Genomic DNA, 23456 nt, shown 5'->3' with positions numbered 1-23456 from the left:
ATGCAGAGTCATTGCAGTTGTAAGGGGAGATGCAACTGAAATACAGAGGCATTACTGGGATATAACAGGGTTTACTCATGCAGCAAAGTTCAGTGCGGTCGTGTCAACAGAACTGCCGGCTATGCAGAGTTGGACAGATGCGTGAATACGCCTGTTTTGAGACATCTTTTGCCATAGGCTTTGCAAGGTACTCTGATGATGATGATGATAAGTAGCAGACTAAGCCTACAGATAGGAGACTGGTGCACTGCACCATGTGCTCAACTTTTCATTCAGGCGAATATACGCGTTTATTTCTGTGCACACAACGGCGAGCACATATGCCACCTAGTCTTCATATACATAAGAACAGGAAACTGGTGAATCCCTTACCTTTCTATAAAAAGGACAGCATTAATAAATATTTCCTTTAGTGGTAATATATTCCTACAATGCTAGCTGTTTATTTTAGAAATTCTTTAAATATTACCTTTTTGTATTCACCACTTCCCTCTCCAGTGCTGGCAGGGTCCACATAATGTATAGTCGCATCACAGGTAAAATAGTCTAAGCATCACAAATGTAAGAATGTATTTAAAACTCAGAGTGTAATATATATGTGCTCCATAGCATTAAGTGGTGCTTTTATTATGGTAAGTTATGCAGGGATGTGACGTCTGTCTCTGTTTTCTTTTTTTGTAACAACCTGTATTATAAACTACGCATTCTATTATTCTATCCTTTACATTATTTATATTGCAAGTTAGCAATTCTAATCTCACATTGTAGATTCTACTTATTCATATCTCAAATGATTGACTACATCCTATATAATGTAAGCAATTGAATACTTATATTGTAGCCCACACAGTGTCATCAATATATTTCAGACTAACCACTGCATTCTCTATATTATAAGCAATTTAATTAGCATTTTGCAAACTTGAAACACATTTATGACGTACAGGTACTAACAATAGCATATCATATTGCACACACACTAAGAACATTTCAGTTACTATAACTATAACCATTTTCAAGCAGTAGCGTTACAGTGTTCTGCTTATGTTTTATTGCTGGTACTAACTGTAACTAAAGCTGGGTACACACTGACAGATACAGTCAGGTGCATAAATATTGGGACATTGACAGAATTGTCATATTTTGGCCTCTATTCACCACTACAATGGCTTTGAAATGAAACAAACAGGATGTGCTTTAACTGCAGACTTTCCGATTTAATTTGAGGGTAATTACATCCAAATCAGGTGAACGGTATAGGAATTACAACGGTTTCTATATGTGCCTCCCACTTTTTAAGGGGCCAAAAGTAATGGGACTATCAACTCAAAAGCTATTTCATGGACAGGTGTGGGCTATTCCCTCGTTATTTCATTATCAATTAAGCAGGTGAAAGGTCTGGAGTTGATTCTAGGTGTGACATTTGCATTTGGAATCAGTTGCTGTAGACTCTCAATATGAGATCCAAGGAGCTGTCACTATCAGTGAAGCAAGCCATCATTAGGCTGAAAAATCAAAACAAACCCATCAGAGAGATAGCAAAAACATTAGGTGTGGCCAAATCAACTGTTTGGAACATTCTTAAAAAGAAAGAACGCACCGGAGAGCTCAGCAACATCAAAAGACCCGGAAGACCACGGAAAACAACTGTGGTGGATGACAGAAGAATTATTTCCCTGGTAAAGAAAACCCCCTTCACAATAGTTGGCCAAATCAAGAACACTCTCCAGGAGGTAGGTGTATATGTGTCAAAGTCAACAATCAAGAGAAGACTTCACAAGAGTGAATATAGAGGGTTCAACACAAGATGTAAACCATTGGTGAGCCACAAAAACAGGAAGACCAGATTAGAGTTTGCCAAACAACATCTAAAAAAGCCATTACAGTTCTGGAACAACATCCTATGGACAGATGAGACAAAGATCAACTTGTACCAGAGTGATGGGAAGAGAAGAGTATGAAGAAGGAAAGGAACTGCTCATGATCCAAAACATACCACCTCATCAGTGAAGCATGGTGGTGGTAGTGTCATGGCGTGGGCATGTATGGCTGCCAATGGAACTGGTTCCCTTGTATTTATTGATGTGACTGCTGACAAAAGCAGCAGAATGAATTCTGAAGTGTTTCGGGCAATATTATATGCTCATATTCAGTCAAATGCTTCAGAACTCAATGGACGGCGCTTCGCAGTGCAGATGGACAATGACCCGAAGCATACTGCAAAAGCAACCAAAGAGTTTTTTAACGCTAAAAAGTGGAATGTTATGCAATGGCCAAGTCAATCCCCTGACCTGGATCCGATTTAGCATGCATTTCACTTGATGAAGACAAAACTGAAGGGAAAATGCCCCAAGAACAAGCAGGAACTGAAGACATTTGCAGTAGAGGCCTGGCAGAGCATCACCAGGGATGAAACCCAGCGTCTGGTGATGTCTATGCGTTCCAGACTTCGGGCTGTAATTGCCTGCAAAGGATTTGCAACAAAGTATTAAAAACTGAAAGTTAGATTTAGGATTGTTTAGTTTGTCCCATTACTTTTGGCCCCTTAAAAAGTGGGAGGCACATATAGAAACTGTTGTAATTCCTACACCGTTCACCTGATTTGGATATAATTACCCTCAAATTAAATCTGAAAGTCTGCAGTTAAAGCACATCTTGTTTGTTTCATTTCAAAACCATTGTGGTGGTGAATAGAGGCCAAAATATGAAAATTCTGTCAGTGTCCCAATATTTATGCACCTGACTGTATATTGGCTGATCAATTGATCGGCCAATATATCTGCTGGCCATTGGCCAGTGTGTTCAAACAATATGTCGGTGAACGTCATCGTTCACCGACATATCACATTGGCTGTGCTGCACAGCCGATGAACAGATATGTCTGCAGACCGCCTGTACACCCACAGCGGCAGCCGCGGGGAGGGGTGCGGATTACACGCCCCCGAAACGCCCCCCGGTTGCCAGGATCCGCGGCCAGGCGCAGATGATGGCCGTTCAGTGTGTATGAACGACCATCATCTGCAGATACTGTATATCTGTATAGTGTGTACCCACCATAAGGGCATTATGGAAATCTACAAGTTTTACTTGCTCCCCCACTTTCTACATTTATTCTTGCTGGTAGTTTGTGGTCTGAAAATCTTTGTAATAATCCAATATTAACTGATATCATCTCTATACATATTGATGTTGCCACTTGTACTGTGTTAAACTCATCACTTTAAAATACACGTATCTCATTTTCTGTAACAATTTTGAACCTTGCAGATCTCTATACCATGTCTTTCAGACGTGCTGCATCTTTGCCATGAATGTGATGTATATATGGGTTTTGCAGTCCACTTAAAAATAATCTAATACTATATATTTGTTTTTGCTTTTGTATTTATGTAATATAAATATAAAGTTGTGAATGTATTAAAATACTATTGTAGTACAACTGATATTTATAATGCGGCTAGAGCTCACAATTTAGTACCGTTGCCATTATTTGTATTCTTTTCCCCATAATCCCTTTTTCTCCTCATAACTCTCCTGCTAATCATACTAATATATGAATAATCATCCTTTTATTTACTGTGCTACCTGTTCCTTACATTCGTTTTCCTAAGTTAAGTTACAGTTTCATGTTCTATATTATTCCTGATGTGAAACTGAGAGAGTACAGTAAATATGTACTACACAAAAATGATGGGATTATAATATTCAGAACAACTTTGATTTCAGTAGTAAATTTTAAATAAAAAAATTGATTCAGTCTTATATTATAATAGGAGTATGCAACTTAAGGTGTTGGGTACATAGATGACATTTGTGTACTATTTTATTTTAGCAGGTATAAATGAACAAGCTAAAGATCAGGTCCATGCGGAATCATCACTAAGGGGAGTAAACACGGGTTCTGCTGTTTACAAACATGTGGCCGGTATGTATATTATTTTGTAGATAGTCGGTGGCTTGTGGAATATGCTAACCTTATGCCACCTACAACCCAAACTCACCTCTACAATGTACATGCATTGATGGACTGTTCTGTTGCATAAGCAGCTCACCTGTACAGCAGCTGGATTGTCTGCAATTCATTTGTCTTACTGTCCACATGGTAATGTTATGGATTATCCTGCTGCGGGTGCTATGTGAATATGTTGTACAGATGCACACAAGTGACTGTCACTATGAGCAGGTGTTACTGAGGGCCTGATGGCTGAACCCTGCCCCGACATACATGGAACCTACCGCTACATGGCTTTCCTCTGAAAATGTAGTCTGACACTACCTCTATGGGGTAGATGTACTAAGCCTTGGAGAGAGATAAAGTGGTGATAAAGATAAAGCACGAACCATTCAGCTCCTAACTTTTCTTTCAAAACGAGCCTGTAAAACTATAGTTAGGAGCTCATCGGGTGGTACTTTATCTCTCTCCAAGGCTTAGTACATCTCCCCTTAAGTCCTTTAAAACCTCTTGAACAGTAGTTGCCAGTAGCAACTGCTATAAATAATGGACCACACTTCAAAATGCAGGTCTGTGTTTAATGCCAGATAAAACTGTGTCAAGCTCACACAAGATGCCTATTCCTGTAGTGATATTTGTGATTCAATGGGGCAGATTTATTAAGCTCTGGAAAGTGATAAACAACCAACCACTCAGCTCCTACCTGTCATGTTATAGGCTGTATTTGAAAAATGATAGTTAGGAGCTGATTGGTTGGTCGTTTGTCACTCTACAGTTTATCACTTTCCAGAGCTTTAATACATCTGCCCCAATATGTGGTAAATACTTTGTCTCAGGAAATGCTATAGGGCTTCATTTATCAACAAGTTTTATCATACGCAACGAGTTTTAAAACTTGTTGCCGATGATAAATGAAGCTCAGGCCAGTCAGCTCCCAACTGTCATTTTTCAAACAGATGACAGTTAGGAGCTGATTGGCTGGAGCACCAATATCATATGCAACGAGCTTTAAAATTTGTTGCGTATGATAAAACTCATTGATATAGAGGCCCATAGTCCTTGGTAGAAATGTGAACTGTTGAATTTACTAGCTCAGTCCTGGGTGGCGCTATCCAGGTCACCTGTCATCTGCCATTTAATCTATTTAAATTCACCCTTGTACAAGATCATCTTAAATTGCTGTCAGGTCCCCTCGGTACAACATCACTTGCAGTGCTCATGAAAATATTCTCCTATTTCTTACTGCAAGCAAAATTGTCCATAAAGGAAAATGTACATTATAATTTTGTAACAATTTACTTATCAACTCCTATGTGACTAGCAATTCTGTGCTGGAGTGTGGGAGGAAACAGGAGCACCTTGAACACATACAAACTCCACACCGAGTGTCGTGGTCAGGAATTGAACTCTTGACCTCAGGGCTATGATACAGTAATGCTAACCTCTGTGCCCACTGTGCTGCCCTAACAGCTTTAGATCCAATTAAATTTGTCAATTAAGTTCTGGATCACTAGGTTAATGTTAAGTTAATGCTTTTCCGTTCAGTTAGTGTTTCTTACTTGTACAAAGCAATATTTAAATAAAATGAAGCATGAGTGAATTATACCGAAAAGCTCTGTAAAAAGAAGATTCACTGTTAAAGGAGATGGAGTACATGTCCATGGTATTAGCTGGTATTTGTGGTAACTAGGCTTTGTCGTTCCAGTCTGCAGCCTGATGCACATTGCTGTTTTGTCTTCCTAAAGGCATTGCTGTGAAGAGTTTTGATGCAGTGACTGTGGACAGTGATTTGGACTCTGTGACTACAGAGAGGGTGCGGGATCACATTCGAAAAGCTCTCAGCAGCAGCAAAAGAGGTGACACATCATACATTGCTTAGATACTGTAGGCTAAATTCAGGTTACCCATATAGACACTAATAGGTAGTAATCACAATGCCCTGTAAGATGACACTATGGCTCATATATAATAGGCTGTAATTTCTGTTTGCACTAGATGGCAGGTGACAAACATACACAGTGACAAAGATGCCTGCAGTCTTGTACACGCTTCCCAGCCACTCCATCTACATACATCTCTCTCTGATGGCTACTAGTATGTAGTACTGCAGCATGAACTACAGCCCACACCCTCTCCATACACTCTCCTGTGTGAATGGCACCTCATATCACCAGGGAGGGACTTCTATGCAATCCATTGTCAGTATAGGGAGAAACTGAACAGCGGCACTTGGAGACTTTAGAGAAGTTTCATGTAACATTTCACATAGACGACCAAGGTTTTGGGAGGCACATGCCCTTTTGTCAAGGTGAGTACAGAGGGGCATGTGCGCCCCGAAACATTGGTCATCCATGTGAAAAGTCACATTAAGCTTCCGTAAAGTCTCCAAGTGCCGCTGATCAGTTTCTCCCTGTTGATCTAATTACCAGAGGGCACACGGAGCGCTCTCTCTCTCTCTCTCTCTCTCTCTCTCTCTCTCTCTCTCTCTCTCTCTCTCTCTCTCTCTCTCTCTCTCTCTCTCTCTCTCTCTCTCTCTCTCTCTCTCGATCTCTCTCGATCTCTCTCGATCTCTCTCGATCTCTCTCTCTCTCTCTCTCTCTCTCTCTCTCTCTCTCTCTCTCTCTCTCTCTCTCTCTCTCTCTCTCTCTCGATCTCTCTCTCTCTCTCTCGAGCTGCCCCAGGGTGGCATACAGGAGCTAACCAAGGGGGGCACAATTTGTCTGTACAGCTGTCAGGACAGATAGCAAGTAGTGTTACAGTGTCGTCAGTTGTCCCGATGAGTGGAGAATTGCTACCAGTTCAGGAGGAGGCGGCTTCTCCAATATCTCGCTCCATGGCCCCTTCGCACTCTTCATCCCTGCTTCTCCCAGGCACGGGTGTGTGCTGGAAGATGTAGCCTCACTCTGCGGTCATCATTAAGCTGGTGCAGAGGCAGCGGGCTGGTCCCAATTACCAGATGGGCCACATATGGACGTATTTTGCCTACCCCTGATCTAGCCAATAATAATGCATAAGTTACAAAAAAATATTCACTTGATATGAACACAATGGCCCTTTATTGTAATATATACAGTATATGAATGATAAATGAGAAACATATGAGGAATACATTGGGAGAAAATAAAAATGTTTAAATGAGAGAGGGATTATGTCATTGTCATCCTTTATGGTGACATCTTCACATGTACAATACATTCACCTTTGAGTTTCACCTCAAAATCCACAGTAATCATTCACATTGGGTACATAGATGTACCATTAGCTTACTCAGTATGGCAAACCCGCAAATATGAGATATTGTACGTAGAAAGATATAAGCTGCTAGATAAACAATATATAGTCCCATTATTAGACTTTAATGTAAAAAATGATTGACAGCAAGGTTCAGAAAGCTCATGTATTTATCTCTTGCACAGATGCTGGTAACAACACCAGACGATACCATCGCAGTAGTCGTGACGGTGGCCGGTAAGTTCAGTAAATACATTTTCCTAAACTGCTACATATCTTATGCTGTATTTTGGATGGCTGCTTATGGCTTTATTATGTTTTACATGATTTTACATTCCCTTTTACAGTGTCCCTATTATATGCTGTTTATGCCACTACAAAAGCTTACTAACATATTAGTCTATCATTGTAACCATACAAATCACTACACAAACTGGTTAGATGTAAAACATGCTTTATTTCATGATCCCTATCTTAGAACAGCCCAGGAGCATTAGTGCAGTCTCTCTCCCTTTCCGTCTCTCCCTCCTTGGAAATAATCACTGAAATAGCCTTCATACACTATTGCTTGTGTCACACAAATGCATTCCCTCTCAGATACGCTGACTCCAGCAAGGTGTCCACAGATGATGAAGATGAGAAGGACTTCCATAGGACTTTCAACAACACTGAATGGAGGAGTGGAAGCCCCAGACGCTGGAGTTCAAGTCCACTTAAATCAGTTGAATCTTCCAAAAGCCGTATTGCTAAAGGCATTCCCAATGACTCCTTGGTACTGTACATTCATTCAGCAATGATTACGTCCTCCATGATTACATTGTAAAGATCCAATAACCCTTTATGGGAAAATACAAATAAAACTGATTACTGCCTATGGCTGACAAGTCAGACTTGTGTTTCATGGGCCTGCTTGCGGCTTTCCTGTTCAATTTATTTTGTTCCTATGCCTCCTCTAAGTATTTCATGCCTTTCATTCAGAAGGAATCCATTATTTAATCTGTAGCAACTGGATACCAGGTCAGATATTCAATTTTACAGGTTTTATTTAAAACTGAGGATGATGAGCAAATTGCATGTATCTATATTACAAAATAAATTGACAACCTACAAATGTAGCTTTTAATTATGAAAGCATATTTTTATCCATTTGATTTTCAACAGAACATGCATAGCTGTCTTATAACTCATACAGCAATTACAGGCCCTTACAACTTGGCCACTGTCCAGTACAAAATGCTTCTTTGGTAGCACAATGCCCTTCTGTTTGGGCTAGTGCACCTACTGTCTTTTCTGCTAAAGCGCATTGGTTTATGGAGTGAATGGGCAGAGTTTGCGGCACAGCTAACGTTTGAATTGGGCAGTGTGGAGTTCTCCCTTGTAAGATATTGAGTAGGCGTAGTAGTACGTCTAGTTTTGCAGCCTGTGTAACAATAGAAATGGCATAGAAGGCGGGAAAGGACATATTTTTAGGTTTGTTTTTAGGGCTGCCTGGCCAATTTCACAAATAGACTTCATTTTCTTCACAACCGCTGTGAGGTGGCAGCACTTGGTTCATGTTCTATACCTTTAATGGGATATATTTAGAGCCTTTCAGGGAGCAGCTGTGAATACCATTGATGGGTTCTGAGGGAAATGTCATTTCTAAGCTTTCTTTGTTATTCTGTAGTGTTCCCCTGAACAAGGGCAGAGCAGGCGGATCATGGAGAACCTTGCAACTGAAAGGGCGATTCTGGAGGAAACTGTCGCCAAACTCCGCAGAGTAAGTATCAGAAACAGTTTGCTACCTGTTTGTAGTGATAAATGAGACCTTCAAAACGCAAATATGTTCCTAAAGGAATATAAGACACTGAGGTTCTTTTGCTCATTTGGTTATATGAGAAACGTGTGGATATGTGGCCACGGTAGTGATGTTTTGGGGTGCAAAGTTTACTTAGCCCTAAGGATGGCGTTATGTGGATGAGGGCTTTTCCTTGTTACTGTATGAGCTGAATGGGCACAAAAGCAGTAAGGTATATATAACTATAATGGTACACCTAGTTTTGCACTGTAGTGCAGGACAGTATTTTGAGGTAAATGAGATAAACAGATGAAAAGGCACATTTACAAGGGTGTTCCCTGTATTGTGGTAGGATGAACAGACTTTACATCCCCTTGAATTATCCATTATCTACAGTGGCAGAGGTCAGGTTCACCTATATTTATAATGGGATACAGTTTGCACCTCTGATTTGCTGAGAATGTTTCTCCCTTGAAGATAATAACAGTACGCAGTATAGCTGTGTGTACTATACATAAAGCATTTCATCAATTTAAACATGCTTTGGATAGGCATAAGAATATTATAAGAATATAACTGGTTACCAAAAGGTAAAAAAGGGCAGACTAGATGGGTCAAGTGGTTCTTATCTGCTGTCAAATTCTATGTTTCTATCAGCAAATCCAGCACAGTTATATAAATAGTGACTATTTGCTTCAGCGCTGTGGAAAATCTTGAAAAAAAACGGCCACTGAAAAAATACACGAATAAAAAACAATAGTGCATTACTCTAGATAATGCAAAGCATCCTGAAAAATAGAAAAAGTGATTCTCCTTATTCCCAATAAATAGAAATACAGTCCGCAAGATTTAAACTTTAAGGCTTGCCGGCTTATCTTTATAATTCTCCTTCCATTCATGGAGCAGTTTTTCCATAAGTACAATGAAAAGGAGAAAGTGCACAATATATAGTGCAACACTGTATATTTCACACAAACACATTTAATATACAGGTTTACACTTACACCTAATAAATTGGCAATACAAATACATGTGTGGAAAGATTAGACCGCCTTCCAGAACTTAAAAATTTCAGGGCCTATCAAGCCCGGGGCCAGGGGGATATTCAGTCCTTCCCGCAGAAGTGAGATCCACCCTTCTCCTCTGCAGTCCCGGATGGCGTGCACCACTGATCCCCAACTGGTACCTTTATCATCTTTTTCAGAAAGGCCAAGCAAAAGGTGTTTTGAAAAAATATAGTAGTTACTAAGGGTCATTTAATAGTTATATATTTCTTTAAAAGAAAGATATATCATTTTGTATGTATATTTTTGTGATAGTCCTACTTTTTAGTATTACTTTACCTGACTGTTTCATATCCTTCTGTGTCTCTGTAGATACCCTTATTTATGACACAAGTTGGGCTGATTACTCCCTGACCTGTTAAATATACCATGATGGTAAACAGCACATGTATTGCAGTAGTGAGGAGACAATGGAGGTGGCTACACTGAGCCCAGTGCATGCATTTAGTGTACACAAGTAAATGGAGCATGCACTTTCTGCCACAAGTACAAATGGCAGTGCTTGTGAGGTCATTGGATACAATAGATCCCATTCCCACACCTATTTAAATGGCAATAAAAACATGTATTCTGACTGCAATTCCTAAGGTACCTTGGCCCTCATTCAGAGCCACTCGCTAGCGGCAGTACGCTCGTTCTGAGCGATGTTCGCACATCTGCGCATGCGTACGGTTTTTAGTACGCATGCGCGAACCAGTCAGTGTGGCCGAAAATCATTTGTACGCAATATAGCGAGTGCCTGCTATTTTGAGTGACAGAATGAGGCGTATGTGGGTGGTAACAGGGGAAGGTGCTTGAAAACGGGGAGTGGAGATCCGTTCGCAGGCGTGCTTAAAGGTCAAAACGGGCGTTTTATGGGTGTGCATAATTAATATAGCAGCGTCAATGACCACGTCACTTGGTTTTTTTTAACTCAGAACTGCTCGCAAAATAGCGGTTGAAAAAACCAACCACAAGAATAGCGAGCAGTTCATATCCTGTTCGATGTACTCGATTAATCTAATAAATAGCGGACATGACGTATGGTGCGAGCGGCCAGGGGGCGTTTTTAAGAAATAAAAGAGCGTATGTTTTGCTCGCTCGTTCGGACTTAGAGGTGTGAACAGACTGCAATGTGCGAACGGATCATTTGCATAGCCACCCCTTGTTTTTGAACGAACGACCGCAAATAGCGAACGGCTCTGAATGAGGGCCCTTATTCTGTAATTTGTTATAGAAAGGACACATGAGAACACAACACTAAAATAAGTGATATTGCTCTTGTGAATACATTTCTCTAGACCTAGCTCATGTGTATAAATAACTGTACATCTAATTTTACTTTTCATCCCATTTACAGGACATAGCGTTTGAAGAAGAGAGACTTTCACATCGGAAATCTCAGTCCATAGAGGCTGAGCAGCAGTTTAATGATTCCGTGCAGCAGAAAAAGGTTTCGTTCTTTATTTGTGTGATAATAAATCTTCCTGAATATATAATATAGAAATGTGTCAAAATTTTATGTAAAGCAAGTTCCAGGCTGATTTGCAGAGTTTGCATCTTTGTGGCGCACGGTCCTCTATCCGTACAGCTAGTTTGATAAACGTAATCATTATCAGTACATATACGCTAAAGTCTGTACTTGATTGGCCTGGACACATGCATATTTACACTTCTGACCAACTGCGTAGCCGGAAATTCCATAGACACACCCTCTCTGAACCTTGCCTACGTGAAAACGACTCCTTACAGCCCAGTTACTCCTCTTCAGTTGCAAGTGTAGATGCATTTGAATGCGTAAGACTCCACGTTGGCCGCACTTGTGTTCCCTTGTTTCCATAGCATGCGCAGTGGAAGATATGCTTCACAAACAAGCAAACATTAACTCCACATCAGGCCCTTATCTGTACATTTCATATCTCAGAGATTATAGTGTGTGATACTGGGGGACAACCGGGAACATTTATGGCCAAATCCCTCCTGCAATATATCTGAAACTTTGCGGTAAACTGCAGAATGTGCTGAGTGACACAACAGCTCCACTTATCTCTGTTCAGGACTTGTTATCCGGTTATAGCTCAACTATTGTTATTATAACAAACAGACTTATCTCACGGATTACTTCTACAGGTTATTCCTTAAACTGTTGCCAGCATATATATCCCACCTGAACAGACTGATGGCACAGAGGAAGGACATATAGACTTTGTTTTATGCAGTAGAAACACATTAAATAGTATAATCACATTAGAATCTTGGGGATGCAGTCACCATGTCGACAGTCATAATGTTGACACCAACCACAATGGTGTTGATTTTGTTGATATGTTCAAAATGTTGACACCTGACATGTCAACATTCTGCAGAATGCTGACATTTGGGTTAGGCTGCGGGATCAGAGGGTTAGGCTGTGGGATCAGATGGTTAAGGTTAGGCTGCAGGAGTAGAGGCTTAGGGTTAGGTACTAGGGTGAGGGTTAGGGTTATGGGTTAGGGTTATGCTGCCAGGGCAGAGGGTTTGGCTTAGGGGTTATGGTTAGGATTAGGGATAAGGGTTAGTGTTACCGCCAGAACCACTGGATGACAGCCAGACGTGATCATCACCTGACTGCCGGACCCAGAAGCCACCATAACCCGCTAGCAGGTAATTGAGCGATGTACCACCAGGATTATTTTATCGATATTCTAATCATGTCGACATTTCATCAGCATTGACATGTTGAATGTTGACATTGTCAATGTCGTTGACATGCTTCATGCCGACATTCTCATGTCGAAATTATGAATGTCATCATGATGAGCGGTAAAATATACTGAACCTGAGGTTTAGTGAAGTATAGTAGTGGCGTTTACACCATTTTGTGCGTAGGTAGAAATTTATAATATATAGTATAATATATGTGACATTCTTTGAAAACAGTATTTGTATCTTTCTTTGAGCTGTCAAATTAGCAGACTTTGTTTTTTCTTAGTAGATACCAGAAGTTTTTGATTTCTCTCCACATATTAGTATTTATATCTGCTGGAAGCCTTTTTGAATGCATCTGCCACCTTTCCAGCAGGGTGTCCCTTATTAATGATACTTCTGCATTATTCCCTTTAAGATCAGACTATTTGCTACATCTGCTCTTTTACATCATCACACATAGAATCTAAGACCTAAATCTGACATATGGTGAAAGATTACATGCCGTCTTTGTGATAGGAAGCTTATCATGAGCTGGAATCCCTGCGTGATTTACTAGAGAAGACCCAGAAAGATGTGGCAAAAATGGAGTCTCGTGTGAGGGAGAGCCAGATCTCAGATGAGGAATACAGGTAAGGAATTTACAGCTGGAACAAGAGGACATAATATTCCAACAGTCACCAGTAACAATATACAGAAATACACATGACCTTTACTTCTTATATGGCCTGTGGTCGTTCTAGAATACACCAAAGTTAAGATGAGGAATGGTCTCACAGTTACCAGTGAACCTAGAGGTAATGAGATGTTCTATATCATTTAACACTTAAACATGACATTTCAGTTGCCTTTAAAGTTTTTGTTTTGTATAATTGTATTTTATTCCATGAGTTATGGGACATTTCACAGGAGACTCAAAGTATTCTTCTTGAGCAGTGGGCACTTTTTTACAGTATAATCCGGGGTATTCAACTAATATTCTGAGTAAGTAGATTTGGCGGACATTTGAGTTTTACTACAGAATTAAGTACTGAAGTAAAATAAGAAAAATGTACTGAAGGAAAAAAAAAGATAAAATACATTTTAAGAATGAAAATAGAATAGAATACAATAATAGAAGTAGTCACTTACACATTACATGGGAGGGATTCAGGGCACAATCCCCTCTTCATGTGCAAATAATTTTTTTTTCCCACTGATATGTTTTTAAATTTGTCTTGGCTTGTGAGAGCAATCCGAAGGATGATACACTATACCTAGCAAATCATTTCCATTGACAGTTTCGTACCTATTACTAAAATTCTAATGAATTAGAAAACTACCTAATACAGGAATATCTTGTGGGCCAGTTTATATTGGGTCGTTGACTGGATTTGGCCGGGTGTGGTATATTTATGTTGACTATCCAAATGTCGACAGCATAATGTTGACATTCAGGTTCGATGTATTCAGAATGTCAACATTTAATGTATCAACTTTCACAATGTCGCACTGACATAGCATCAACTTTGTCAGAATGTCAATAGTCATAATGTTGACAATGGTATTTTAAGGCAAAATGTAACCCTGACCCTAATTGCAGTCTAAATGTAACCCTAACCCTAATTGCAACCTAACCCTAATTGCAGCCTAATCCTAATCGATCTTAAATGCAGCCAAACTCTGGTCTAACCATAACCCTAATTGCAGCCTAACCCTGATCTAACCATAACCCTAATTGCAGCCAAACCCTGGTCTAACCGTAACCCTAATTGCAGCCTAACCCTAATTGCAGTCTATTCCTAATCGACTTTAATTGCAGCCTAACCCTGATCTAACCATAACCCTAATTGCAGCCTAACCCTGATCTAACCATAACCCTAATTGCAGCCTAACCCTGATCTAACCATAACCCTAATTGCAGCCTAACCCTGATCTAACCATAACCAAAAATGCAGCCTAACCTTGATCTAACCATAACCCTAAATGCAGCCTAACCCTGATCTAACCATAACCATAATTACAGCCTAACCTTGATCTAAACATAACCCTAATTGCAGCCTAACCTTGATCTAACCATATCCAAAAATGCAGCCTAACCCTGATCTAACCATAACCATAATTGCAGCCTAACCCTAATCATAATTGAATCCGAAATCTAACCCTAAAATCATATGTCCACATTCTGAACATGTCAACATTCAGACCATGTTGACTTTATGGTGTCGACATAATGATACCATTAGGACCACGGGTCGCCAGTTGAATGAGGCTGATGTAATCCATTACTTAGGTTACTGCAATATGCTAATAGACCTGTGTGAAATACATCCCTGGTTAGATTTACTGAAAATTGCACCTTTATGAATAGAATACATATCTCATATGTAATACCTGTTTGTTGGGACAGAGGGGTATATTGAAGGGTAGAGGAGCACTTTAGCAGGGTACATCCGTCATGTCATATATTTTAGACCGATTATGATAACTAACAACCCACTGAAGTAATCTTCCTTTCTACTTCAGGGTCCATAGGGTATCCACAGGATACCTTGGGGTATAGGTGTGACGTCAGTCGCAGGGCACCAAAGAGTTAAGCTTTCAGCCTCCCAGGATGCACTAGGTCCCCCTCCTATACCCCGCCCCCAGGCCAAGGCACCTCAGTTTAGTTTGGTGCCCGGCCGGAGTCGGGTGCACCTGTTGGAGTGGGGGCTAGAAGAGCCCCTGAAGCTTATTCTTCATGCAGCTGTGGCTGCACAACTGGATGAACAGCATGGACAGTCAGTCCTGACGTCCATGCTGTCTTCCCTACACCCCGCCGGTACCAGAACGCCGGTACTGATCCGGGGATGCTGGTGGGCGTCTGGGGTCACAGCTAGCGGTGACCCCAGATGCTCCGGACCATGGCCGGATTCAAGGGGGACAGAGGTAAGCAGCGGGGTCCCGCGGTGGGTCCCCGCTGATCACATGGTCCTAAGTCCCCAGGCAGGGGGCTCCCTGGGGACTGGCTGCAGCGTGGAGCCAGGCGACCAACCTGCGCTTCCACTACCCCCTGGGACAGCGGACCGCAGCAGAGCGGTAGCGCTGCGGCGTCCCAGGGGTTAAATGCATGCCAGGGGAGCGCGCCTTCCCTGTCTCACAGCCGGCGCCTCCCCCGCTGCACACAGCCCTCTCTGCACTGTGCTGACTGGTCCTGTGTCAGCGCTCCTCCCCCAGGCCAGCTTCTCTCTGCTCCTCGGCGGCCATCTTCTCTGCAACGCATGGTGAACGCTGCTGGAAGTCTGGAAGGAAGCATCGTGGTCTGGGTCCCCCCGCATACCTCTCCTCCGCTGTGGCTCAGGTCTGTGTATGCAGCGCTGTGTCCTACCAGGCCCTGTGTCTGTGTAGTTGAGTGATCAGCGCTGTTAGTGCAGGAATTGTTATTTCTCTGCATTGTATGTGACTGTGCTAGCGCTGCCTGTAACTATTCTTCACTAAACTGTCAGCTTTATTACTGTCCCTGTTCTTTCTGCTAAAGCCCTTGCGGTGCGGTGCTGCAGGGTGGTCTCTCGCCTATTTAATACTTAATTGGTGAGAGAGGTCACATACGTGGTGCCATCATGTCTGAAAGTGATTTTCCCCTCCGGCTACAGTGTACCACGTGCAAAGTACCGTTAGCGGAGGGGGAGGGTAGCGCGGAGGGCCTTTGCCGGCAGTGTTGTCCATGGCGCGGCCTATTACGGTTACAGCACCGGTACAGGAGCCGCCCTGGGCTTGTTTCGCTCAGGCGTTAACAGCTTTAGTGGGCCAGTTAGCTCCGCAGCCCGCGTTTACTCCGATGGGTTTGTCCCAGCAGTCTGTGGTGTCGTCACCCATGCAGGGGTTCCCACGACAATTGGTGGTACCCCACAGTCTCCCTATTTCCCCGCTCCCGGGTTCTCAGGAGCCAGCGTGGGTTAACTCCCTGACGAGTTCTTTACAGCACTTGTCGGATGTATTGCAAGGGGAGTCTGTGATGCGGCCTCATAAAAGGCCGGTGGCGTCTCTGTCCGCTCCTTATGAGGATGACGAAGGGACGTCTGATGATGGGGAGATTCTGGATCCTTACGATCAGGAACCTTTCCATACTAAGGACGCTGATGCTAAGTCCAAAGTATATATTCCTGGACTTATTCGGGCGGTCCGCACAGCCTTGGTGATTGAGGACGAAGTTCCCCCAGCGGCTAAATCTAAGTATGCCTTTTTCAAAGATGTGAAGGGCGATGCCACAGTCTTTCCTCTTTCGGGTCAGTTGGTGGACCATTTAGAGGAGGCGTGGAAACAACCTGGCAAAAGATACCAGCCGCAGAGACGCCTGGCGGTGGCTTATCCGTTCGCGGATAATTATTTTGCTAAGTGTGAATCCCCTCCACAGGTGGATTCTCACGTGACCCGTCTTGTCCGTAGTGCCACATTGCCGATGCCATCCATGTCCTCCCTTAAGGATGCTACGGACCGCAAGGTAGAAATCTGCCTGAAGTCCGCTTATTCCCTTGCAGGGGGGGCAGCACGGCCGGCTATGGCCATTTGCTGGGTTGCCAGAGCGATGGAGCGCTGGGCGGATTCATTAGAGGCTTCTTTTGAATCCGACTGTCCGGCCGAACAAGCGGAGTTGATTGGCAATCTCCGTGATTCGGCCACCTACATCAACGAGGCGGCTCTAGACATTAGTACTCTGGTGTCTAGAATTTCTTCAGCAGCGGTAGCTGCTCGTCGCACCTTGTGGCTGCGATCCTGGAAGGCGGACGCAGATCCAAGAAAGGTCTGGAAGCGTTGCCGTTTACCGGAGAAGTTCTCTTCGGTCCGGATCTGGATAAGATTGTGGCCACGCTGGCGGCAGCCAAATCTGCTTGTCTCCCGTCGGCCGCTGCTCCTTCTGGTTCTGGACCATCGTCCTTTCGGTCATCTAGGGCCCAGGGCAGGCCCAAACCACAGTCGTTTCCTCGACAGGCTGGCCCTAAGAAATCGGGCAAGCCCCGGAAACAGGCATGGAGTACCAGACGTCCGGCCCCCAAGCCAGATGACAAGCCTGCGGCCTGACGGTCCGGGTCTCCCCTTGGGGGATCCCAGGGTGGGAGGCCGCCTGCTGCAGTTCTCCCGGTGTTGGTCGTTCACTACGACAGACACTTGGGTTCTGGAGGTGGTCTCTCACGGGTACGCCCTCTCCTTCCGGCACAGACCCCCGGCTCGATTCTTCACCACGGGTCTACCATCAGACCGGAACAAGGCTACGGAGCTGCGGAAGGTATTGCACACTATGCTCCAGGCTGGAGTTATAGTGCCTGTTCCATTCTCCCAGAGGGGCCAGGGTTTCTATTCAAATCTATTTTTGGTACAGAAACCCAATGGGTCATATCGTCCGATTCTCAACCTCAAAGCACTCAACAAGTCTTTGCGGGTCCCGAAGTTTCGGATGGAGACCCTACGGTCCATCATTCTGGCGCTGGAACCTGGGGACTACATGGTGTCATTGGACATACAGGACGCTATGGCGGTCATGGCGGCTTCTCTGCGGCTGCAAGGAGTCCGCATGTTGCCGTACTTGGACGACCTGTTATTGGTGGCAGGATCTCCAGAGCTCCTGTTACACCACTTGGACCTGACCATTGCACTGCTGCAACGGCACGGCTGGCTAATTAACTGGCAGAAGTCCACTCTAATCCCGTCTCGGAGGATTCTGCATCTTGGAGCCTTATTGGACTCGGGACAGCAAAGGATCTTCGTGACGGAGGACAAGATCTCTGCTTTACAGTCAAGGGTGCGCAGTTGTCTGCACAGCCGCCGGGTGTCCTTACACTCGGCGATGAGGTTACTGGGCTCCATGGTGTCGGTGTTCGACATGGTGGAATACGCCCAGTTTCACTCTAGACCTCTGCAGCACCTGATCCTGTCCAAGTGGAACGGGCTGCCTCAGTCTCTGAAGTTCCAGACGATTGTGCTCACCCCGGAGGTTCGCCTGTCCCTTGCGTGGTGGTTAAAGATGACCCACCTCAACAAGGGACGTCCGTTCTGGGTTCCAAATTGGGTCCTGTTGACAACGGACGCCAGTCTTCGGGGCTGGGGAGCAGTTTCGGGTCCACACTTGTTCCAGGGCAGGTGGACACCGACAGAAGCGGAGCTTCCAATAAATATCTTGGAACTCCGTGCGGTCTTCAATGCTCTCCTGCAGGCACAGCGGTTTCTCCAGGGTCACCCGGTGCAGGTCCAGTCGGACAATGCTACCACCGTGGCCTACATAAACAGGCAAGGAGGAACTCGCAGTCGGGCGGCTCTCGTAGAGGTCTCTCGGATCCTGGTTTGGGCGGAGCGCAATCTTCCGGCCATATCAGCGGTCTTCATCCCGGGAGTGCTAAATTGGGAGGCGGACTTTCTAAGTCGCCAGGACGTTCATCCAGGGGAATGGTCCCTGCACCCGGACGTTTTTCAACTACTGGTGGACAGGTGGGGTCTTCCAGAAATCGACCTCATGGCGTCCCGGCACAACAACAAGTTGCCGGTGTACGGGTCTCGCACAAGAGACGAAGGGGCGTCTCTGGTGGATGCTCTGTCCGTCCGGTGGACGTTCAGGTTCGCATACCTGTTCCCTCCGGTCTCCCTTCTTCCACGGGTAATCCGGAAATTCAAACAGGAAGGAGGGACGCTCCTGTTGATAGCTCCCGCGTGGCCCAGACGGCACTGGTTCTCAGACCTTCAGGGTCTGTCCGTGGACAGTCCTCTGCGGTTGCCGCTACGACCGGACCTTCTGTCTCAGGGTCCTTGTCTTCACCCGGACCTGACTCGGCTGTCTTTGGCGGCGTGGCTGTTGAGACGGCCATGCTGAGGTCCTGGGGGTTTGCCAGCTCTATGCTGTGTACCATGTTACGAGCTCGGAAACCGTCTTCCGCGAGGATATACCATCGCGTGTGGCATACGTTCTTCCAGTGGTGTCGACCGAGAGGTTATGCACCGCGGGAGTTTCGTCTGTCTCGGATTCTCGCCTTCCTGCAAGCGGGACTAGATCATGGGCTTCGCCTTGCTTCTTTGAAGGTACAGGTTTCGGCCCTATCTGTCTGGTTTCACCGTAGGATTGCTACAATCCCGGATGTGCGCACCTTTATGCAAGGTGTTCTCCGTATTCAGCCGCCCTTTGTTCCACCTGTGGCGCCTTGGGATTTGGCTGTGGTCCTGAGGACTCTCCAAGGACCGCCGTTTGAACCACTGGGCTCAGTGGATATTAAATGGCTAACAGCTAAGACTGTTTTCCTTCTGGCCGTTGCTTCAGCCAGACGTGTTTCTGAGTTAGGGGCTCTTTCTTGTAGACCCCCTTTCTTGGTTTTTTTCATGGGAACAGGGCAGTGCTCCGCACTCGGCCCGAGTTTCTCCCCAAAGTTGTTTCCCAGTTTCAGGTTAACGAGGAAATAGTTGTTCCGGCCTTTAACTCACCGGGTCTTTCCGTGGGTGAGGCCTCTTTGGATGTTGTGCGGGCCTTAAGGACTTATGTGGACCGCACTTCTTTGTTTAGGAAGTCGGACGCTTTGTTGTCCTCTATGGCTTCTGTAAAAAGGGTTGGCCTGCTTCAAAGCAAACTTTGGCAGCCTGGATCCGTATGGCTATTTCTGAAGCTTATCTTCATGAAGGCCTACCGGTCCCTCCTTCTCTGAAGGCTCATTCCACTAGGTCTGTGGGTCCTTCGTGGGCAGCTTGACGTGGTGCTTCGGCAGTTCAGATCTGCAAGGCTGCTACGTGGTCTTCTGTCCATACCTTCGTGAGGTATTACAGGTTTGACACCTTCGCCTCTCAGGATGCTTCCTTCGGGCGGCGGATTCTCCTTTCTGCACAGGAGCGTCCCCACCCTTAAAGGATACTGCTTTGGGACATCCCCAAGGTATCCTGTGGATACCCTATGGACCCTGAAGTAGAAAATATGAGATATGGTAAGAACTTACCCTTGTTATCTCTATTTCTACGAAGTCCATAGGGTTCCACAGGACTCCCGCCCTGTCGCACCTGTGCTGCAGATGGGCTTTGCTCTGGTCACCGGTTTTCCGTCTCCCTCTGGTGAGAATGTGATTCTTGTATGTGTCCAGATCTTTGTTCTCTCTCTTCCTTCTCCTCCTCCGGCCTATGGCTTGGTAACTAACTGAGGTGCCTTGGCCTGGGGGCGGGGTATAGGAGGGGGACCTAGTGCATCCTGGGAGGCTGAAAGCTTAACTCTTTGGTGCCCTGCGACTGACGTCACACCTATACCCCAAGGTATCCTGTGGAACCCTATGGACTTCGTAGAAATAGAGATAACAAGGGTAAGTTCTTACCATATCTCATATTTTCATACCTTATAGGAGTGAGCTGGTAATCCTGGAATACAAACGTAACAAGTACCTGAAGGAATTGCAAGAACTGGAAGTGGAACTGGAATCCATACAGCAGCAATGCTCCAATGCTCACAGCAGCCAGATGGCCAGCTTTCAGTATGAGGTAACACGGACTCCTCATTTATAATACAGTCTTACTGCCGAGAGTATATATAATAATAATAGTAGGAAATGTTATTGTTTATAATGGTGCAGTCATTCTCTCATTTAGGGGCTATGTATCAAGCTTTTTTTCATAAAATTATATAGAAAGTGCAGTTTTTGCATAATTTTATAAATTGTTCCTATGTACTAATAACACAATGCAGGAGCTTACACAAAAAACTTTGTCAGAGTGCTAATTAGCGCTGCAGATCGCAGTCCCCATTATTATCAATGGAGACTACGATCTGACCCCTATGTACCAACTTCAAAAGCAAAGCTTTTCCTCCAGTCTCTCTCTCACTGCCTCCGGCCAGTGGCATAAGCTGACGCTGTGCGCATGTCGGGGATATAACTCGCAGGGAAAGCTCTCTTTTGTACATAGAGGGGATGTTTTCATTAAAAATGAAAATATCTGCTGCAATATGGATCCTTGATAAATGCGGAAGTTCCACGTTTATTAATACAGAGGCTCCTAAATCTTTTCTGGTTGAAATGTAGTCTCTCTTAGAAAACCTTACTGTTCAGACCAATGATGTAATTGTTCTTTTTTTTTTTTTAAAGATCTCCACTTTGACCACGGAACGAGATGAATTAATGGCTCGTGTGCGCCACCTGGAGGGGAGTCTGACATTTATGGAGCGACAGGAGCTAGAACGTCAGCTCAGCAATGCAAAGTCAGAGCTATTCTCCGAGCAGCGAACAGCCAGAGGAAAGATAGAGAAGCTGCAAGAGGTGAACTCAGAGTCCCGGGCAACCAGCTAAAGTGTTCCCGCTAGAATTCAAGTTCCACTTATCCATTGTCTATTTAAAGCGTTACAAAATCTCAAATATACTTTATCCAGTCTGATAAGGCTTATTGAGAAACTCATTAATTGCTGATGGAGCATTCCCATACCATTATAGAACCAATACTTGGCTTCGTATTACCCCTTGATAAGATTAGCTCAGTAATTTATCCTTTGTATCCCTACATAGTATGACTTTGCAGCCTTCTCTCATAGCTAGGGGCCTATTTATCAAGCTTTTCATTTTTTATAAAATGAATTCGAAACAGCAGTTACTGCATAATTTTATAAATTGTTGCCATGTACTAATAGCACAATGCAGGAGATTTAACAGAAATCTCCATCATAGGGCCTGATTCAGACTTGGGAGTAGACTAAGATAGAGCAAGTAACTGTACCTTGACAAACCATGTTGCAATGCAAGGGGTGCAAATAAAAAAAATTTGCATGCAGAGTAAATACTGGCTGCTTTTGCATGTAGCCCACAAATGCTGGAGAGCTTTATTATTATACTGCAATTTAGATTTCAGTTTGGACAAACTCCTCCCACATCTAAATCTCTCTGCACATTTTAAATCTGCCCCCACCTGTAGTGCCACATGGTTTTACCAGTTATTTGTTCTCACTCTATTTCCAAATCTGACTCAGGCCCATAGTGCTAATTAGCACTGCAGATTGCAGTCCCAATTATTATCAATAGGACTACTTTCAGAAACTTGAAGGGCTTCAATAAAATGCTGTGGACATAACTCGCAGGGACATTGGTTACCACAGCTGTAGTCCTTGCGAGTTCCCCTTTGTACATAGCAGGGATATTTTAATTACAAATGAAAATATCAGTCGCAATATGGAACCTTAATAATCGCGGCAGATCCGCGATTATTAATACATAGAGGCCTATTAATTATGTTAATTATCGGGGGCTGCCCAGTCCCAAATAATTAACATTCTGTTTCACTACGAGCTCCGGAGAAATTCATCATTGCTCCATCGTGGAGACAACTGATCCAAAGGTAAGCTGTCCCCACGAATGTCTTCACCACTACTTTGGAAGATTAGCACTGCAGTGTCATACACGGCAATGCTGCTGCACATGCATGAACTGGGGTTCATGCAGGCACACAAAGCCCCAGCGGAAGGAGCCAGGGCCACCCGGGACTCCTCCTCATAGGGAAGCAGTGAGGGATGGGGAACAAATGCCATCTGAAGATGCTGAATATTCCCACAGTCCAGCTCCGAAAATAGTATTTGTGGAGTTAGATGAATTTGGTCCCCATACTAGTATATGGGAACAGCGAGCCAGATTGGGGCTGAAAGGTAAGCAGGAAATATCAGTGATATCTCCTGCGTTACCTTTATGATGAATGACCAGGATCCTTAATTTATACAAAAGTAGGTGAAAATTTTCATTTTAAATGTTAAACAGCTTTTATATAAATTAAGTGATGATGAATGGACCCCATATGCCCCTTGTGCTCATTGTTTATATGT

General features: G+C 44.1%; 1 protein-coding gene across 4 annotated transcripts in view; it reads left to right on the top strand.

Moving 5' to 3' along the window:
* The window catches only part of LOC148521486 (uncharacterized), an 89154-nt gene that overhangs the window by 35151 nt on the left and 30547 nt on the right, over positions 1 to 23456 (top strand). For all 4 annotated transcript variants that reach the window (XM_088475184.1, XM_088475183.1, XM_088475181.1 and 1 more), the window contains 9 exons: positions 3833 to 3925; positions 5698 to 5808; positions 7369 to 7420; positions 7781 to 7955; positions 8850 to 8942; positions 11364 to 11456; positions 13208 to 13320; positions 21004 to 21139; positions 21742 to 21912. In XM_088475184.1, the coding sequence (XP_088331310.1) occupies positions 3833 to 3925; positions 5698 to 5808; positions 7369 to 7420; positions 7781 to 7955; positions 8850 to 8942; positions 11364 to 11456; positions 13208 to 13320; positions 21004 to 21139; positions 21742 to 21912 (1037 nt within the window). The remainder of the gene's footprint in view (positions 1 to 3832; positions 3926 to 5697; positions 5809 to 7368; positions 7421 to 7780; positions 7956 to 8849; positions 8943 to 11363; positions 11457 to 13207; positions 13321 to 21003; positions 21140 to 21741; positions 21913 to 23456) is intronic.

The sequence above is a fragment of the Taudactylus pleione genome, unplaced genomic scaffold (assembly GCF_031769625.1).
Source record: "Taudactylus pleione unplaced genomic scaffold, aTauple2 ptg000162l, whole genome shotgun sequence".
Lineage (NCBI taxonomy): Eukaryota > Metazoa > Chordata > Amphibia > Anura > Myobatrachidae > Taudactylus > Taudactylus pleione.
This window is presented reverse-complemented; position numbering and strand designations above follow the sequence as displayed.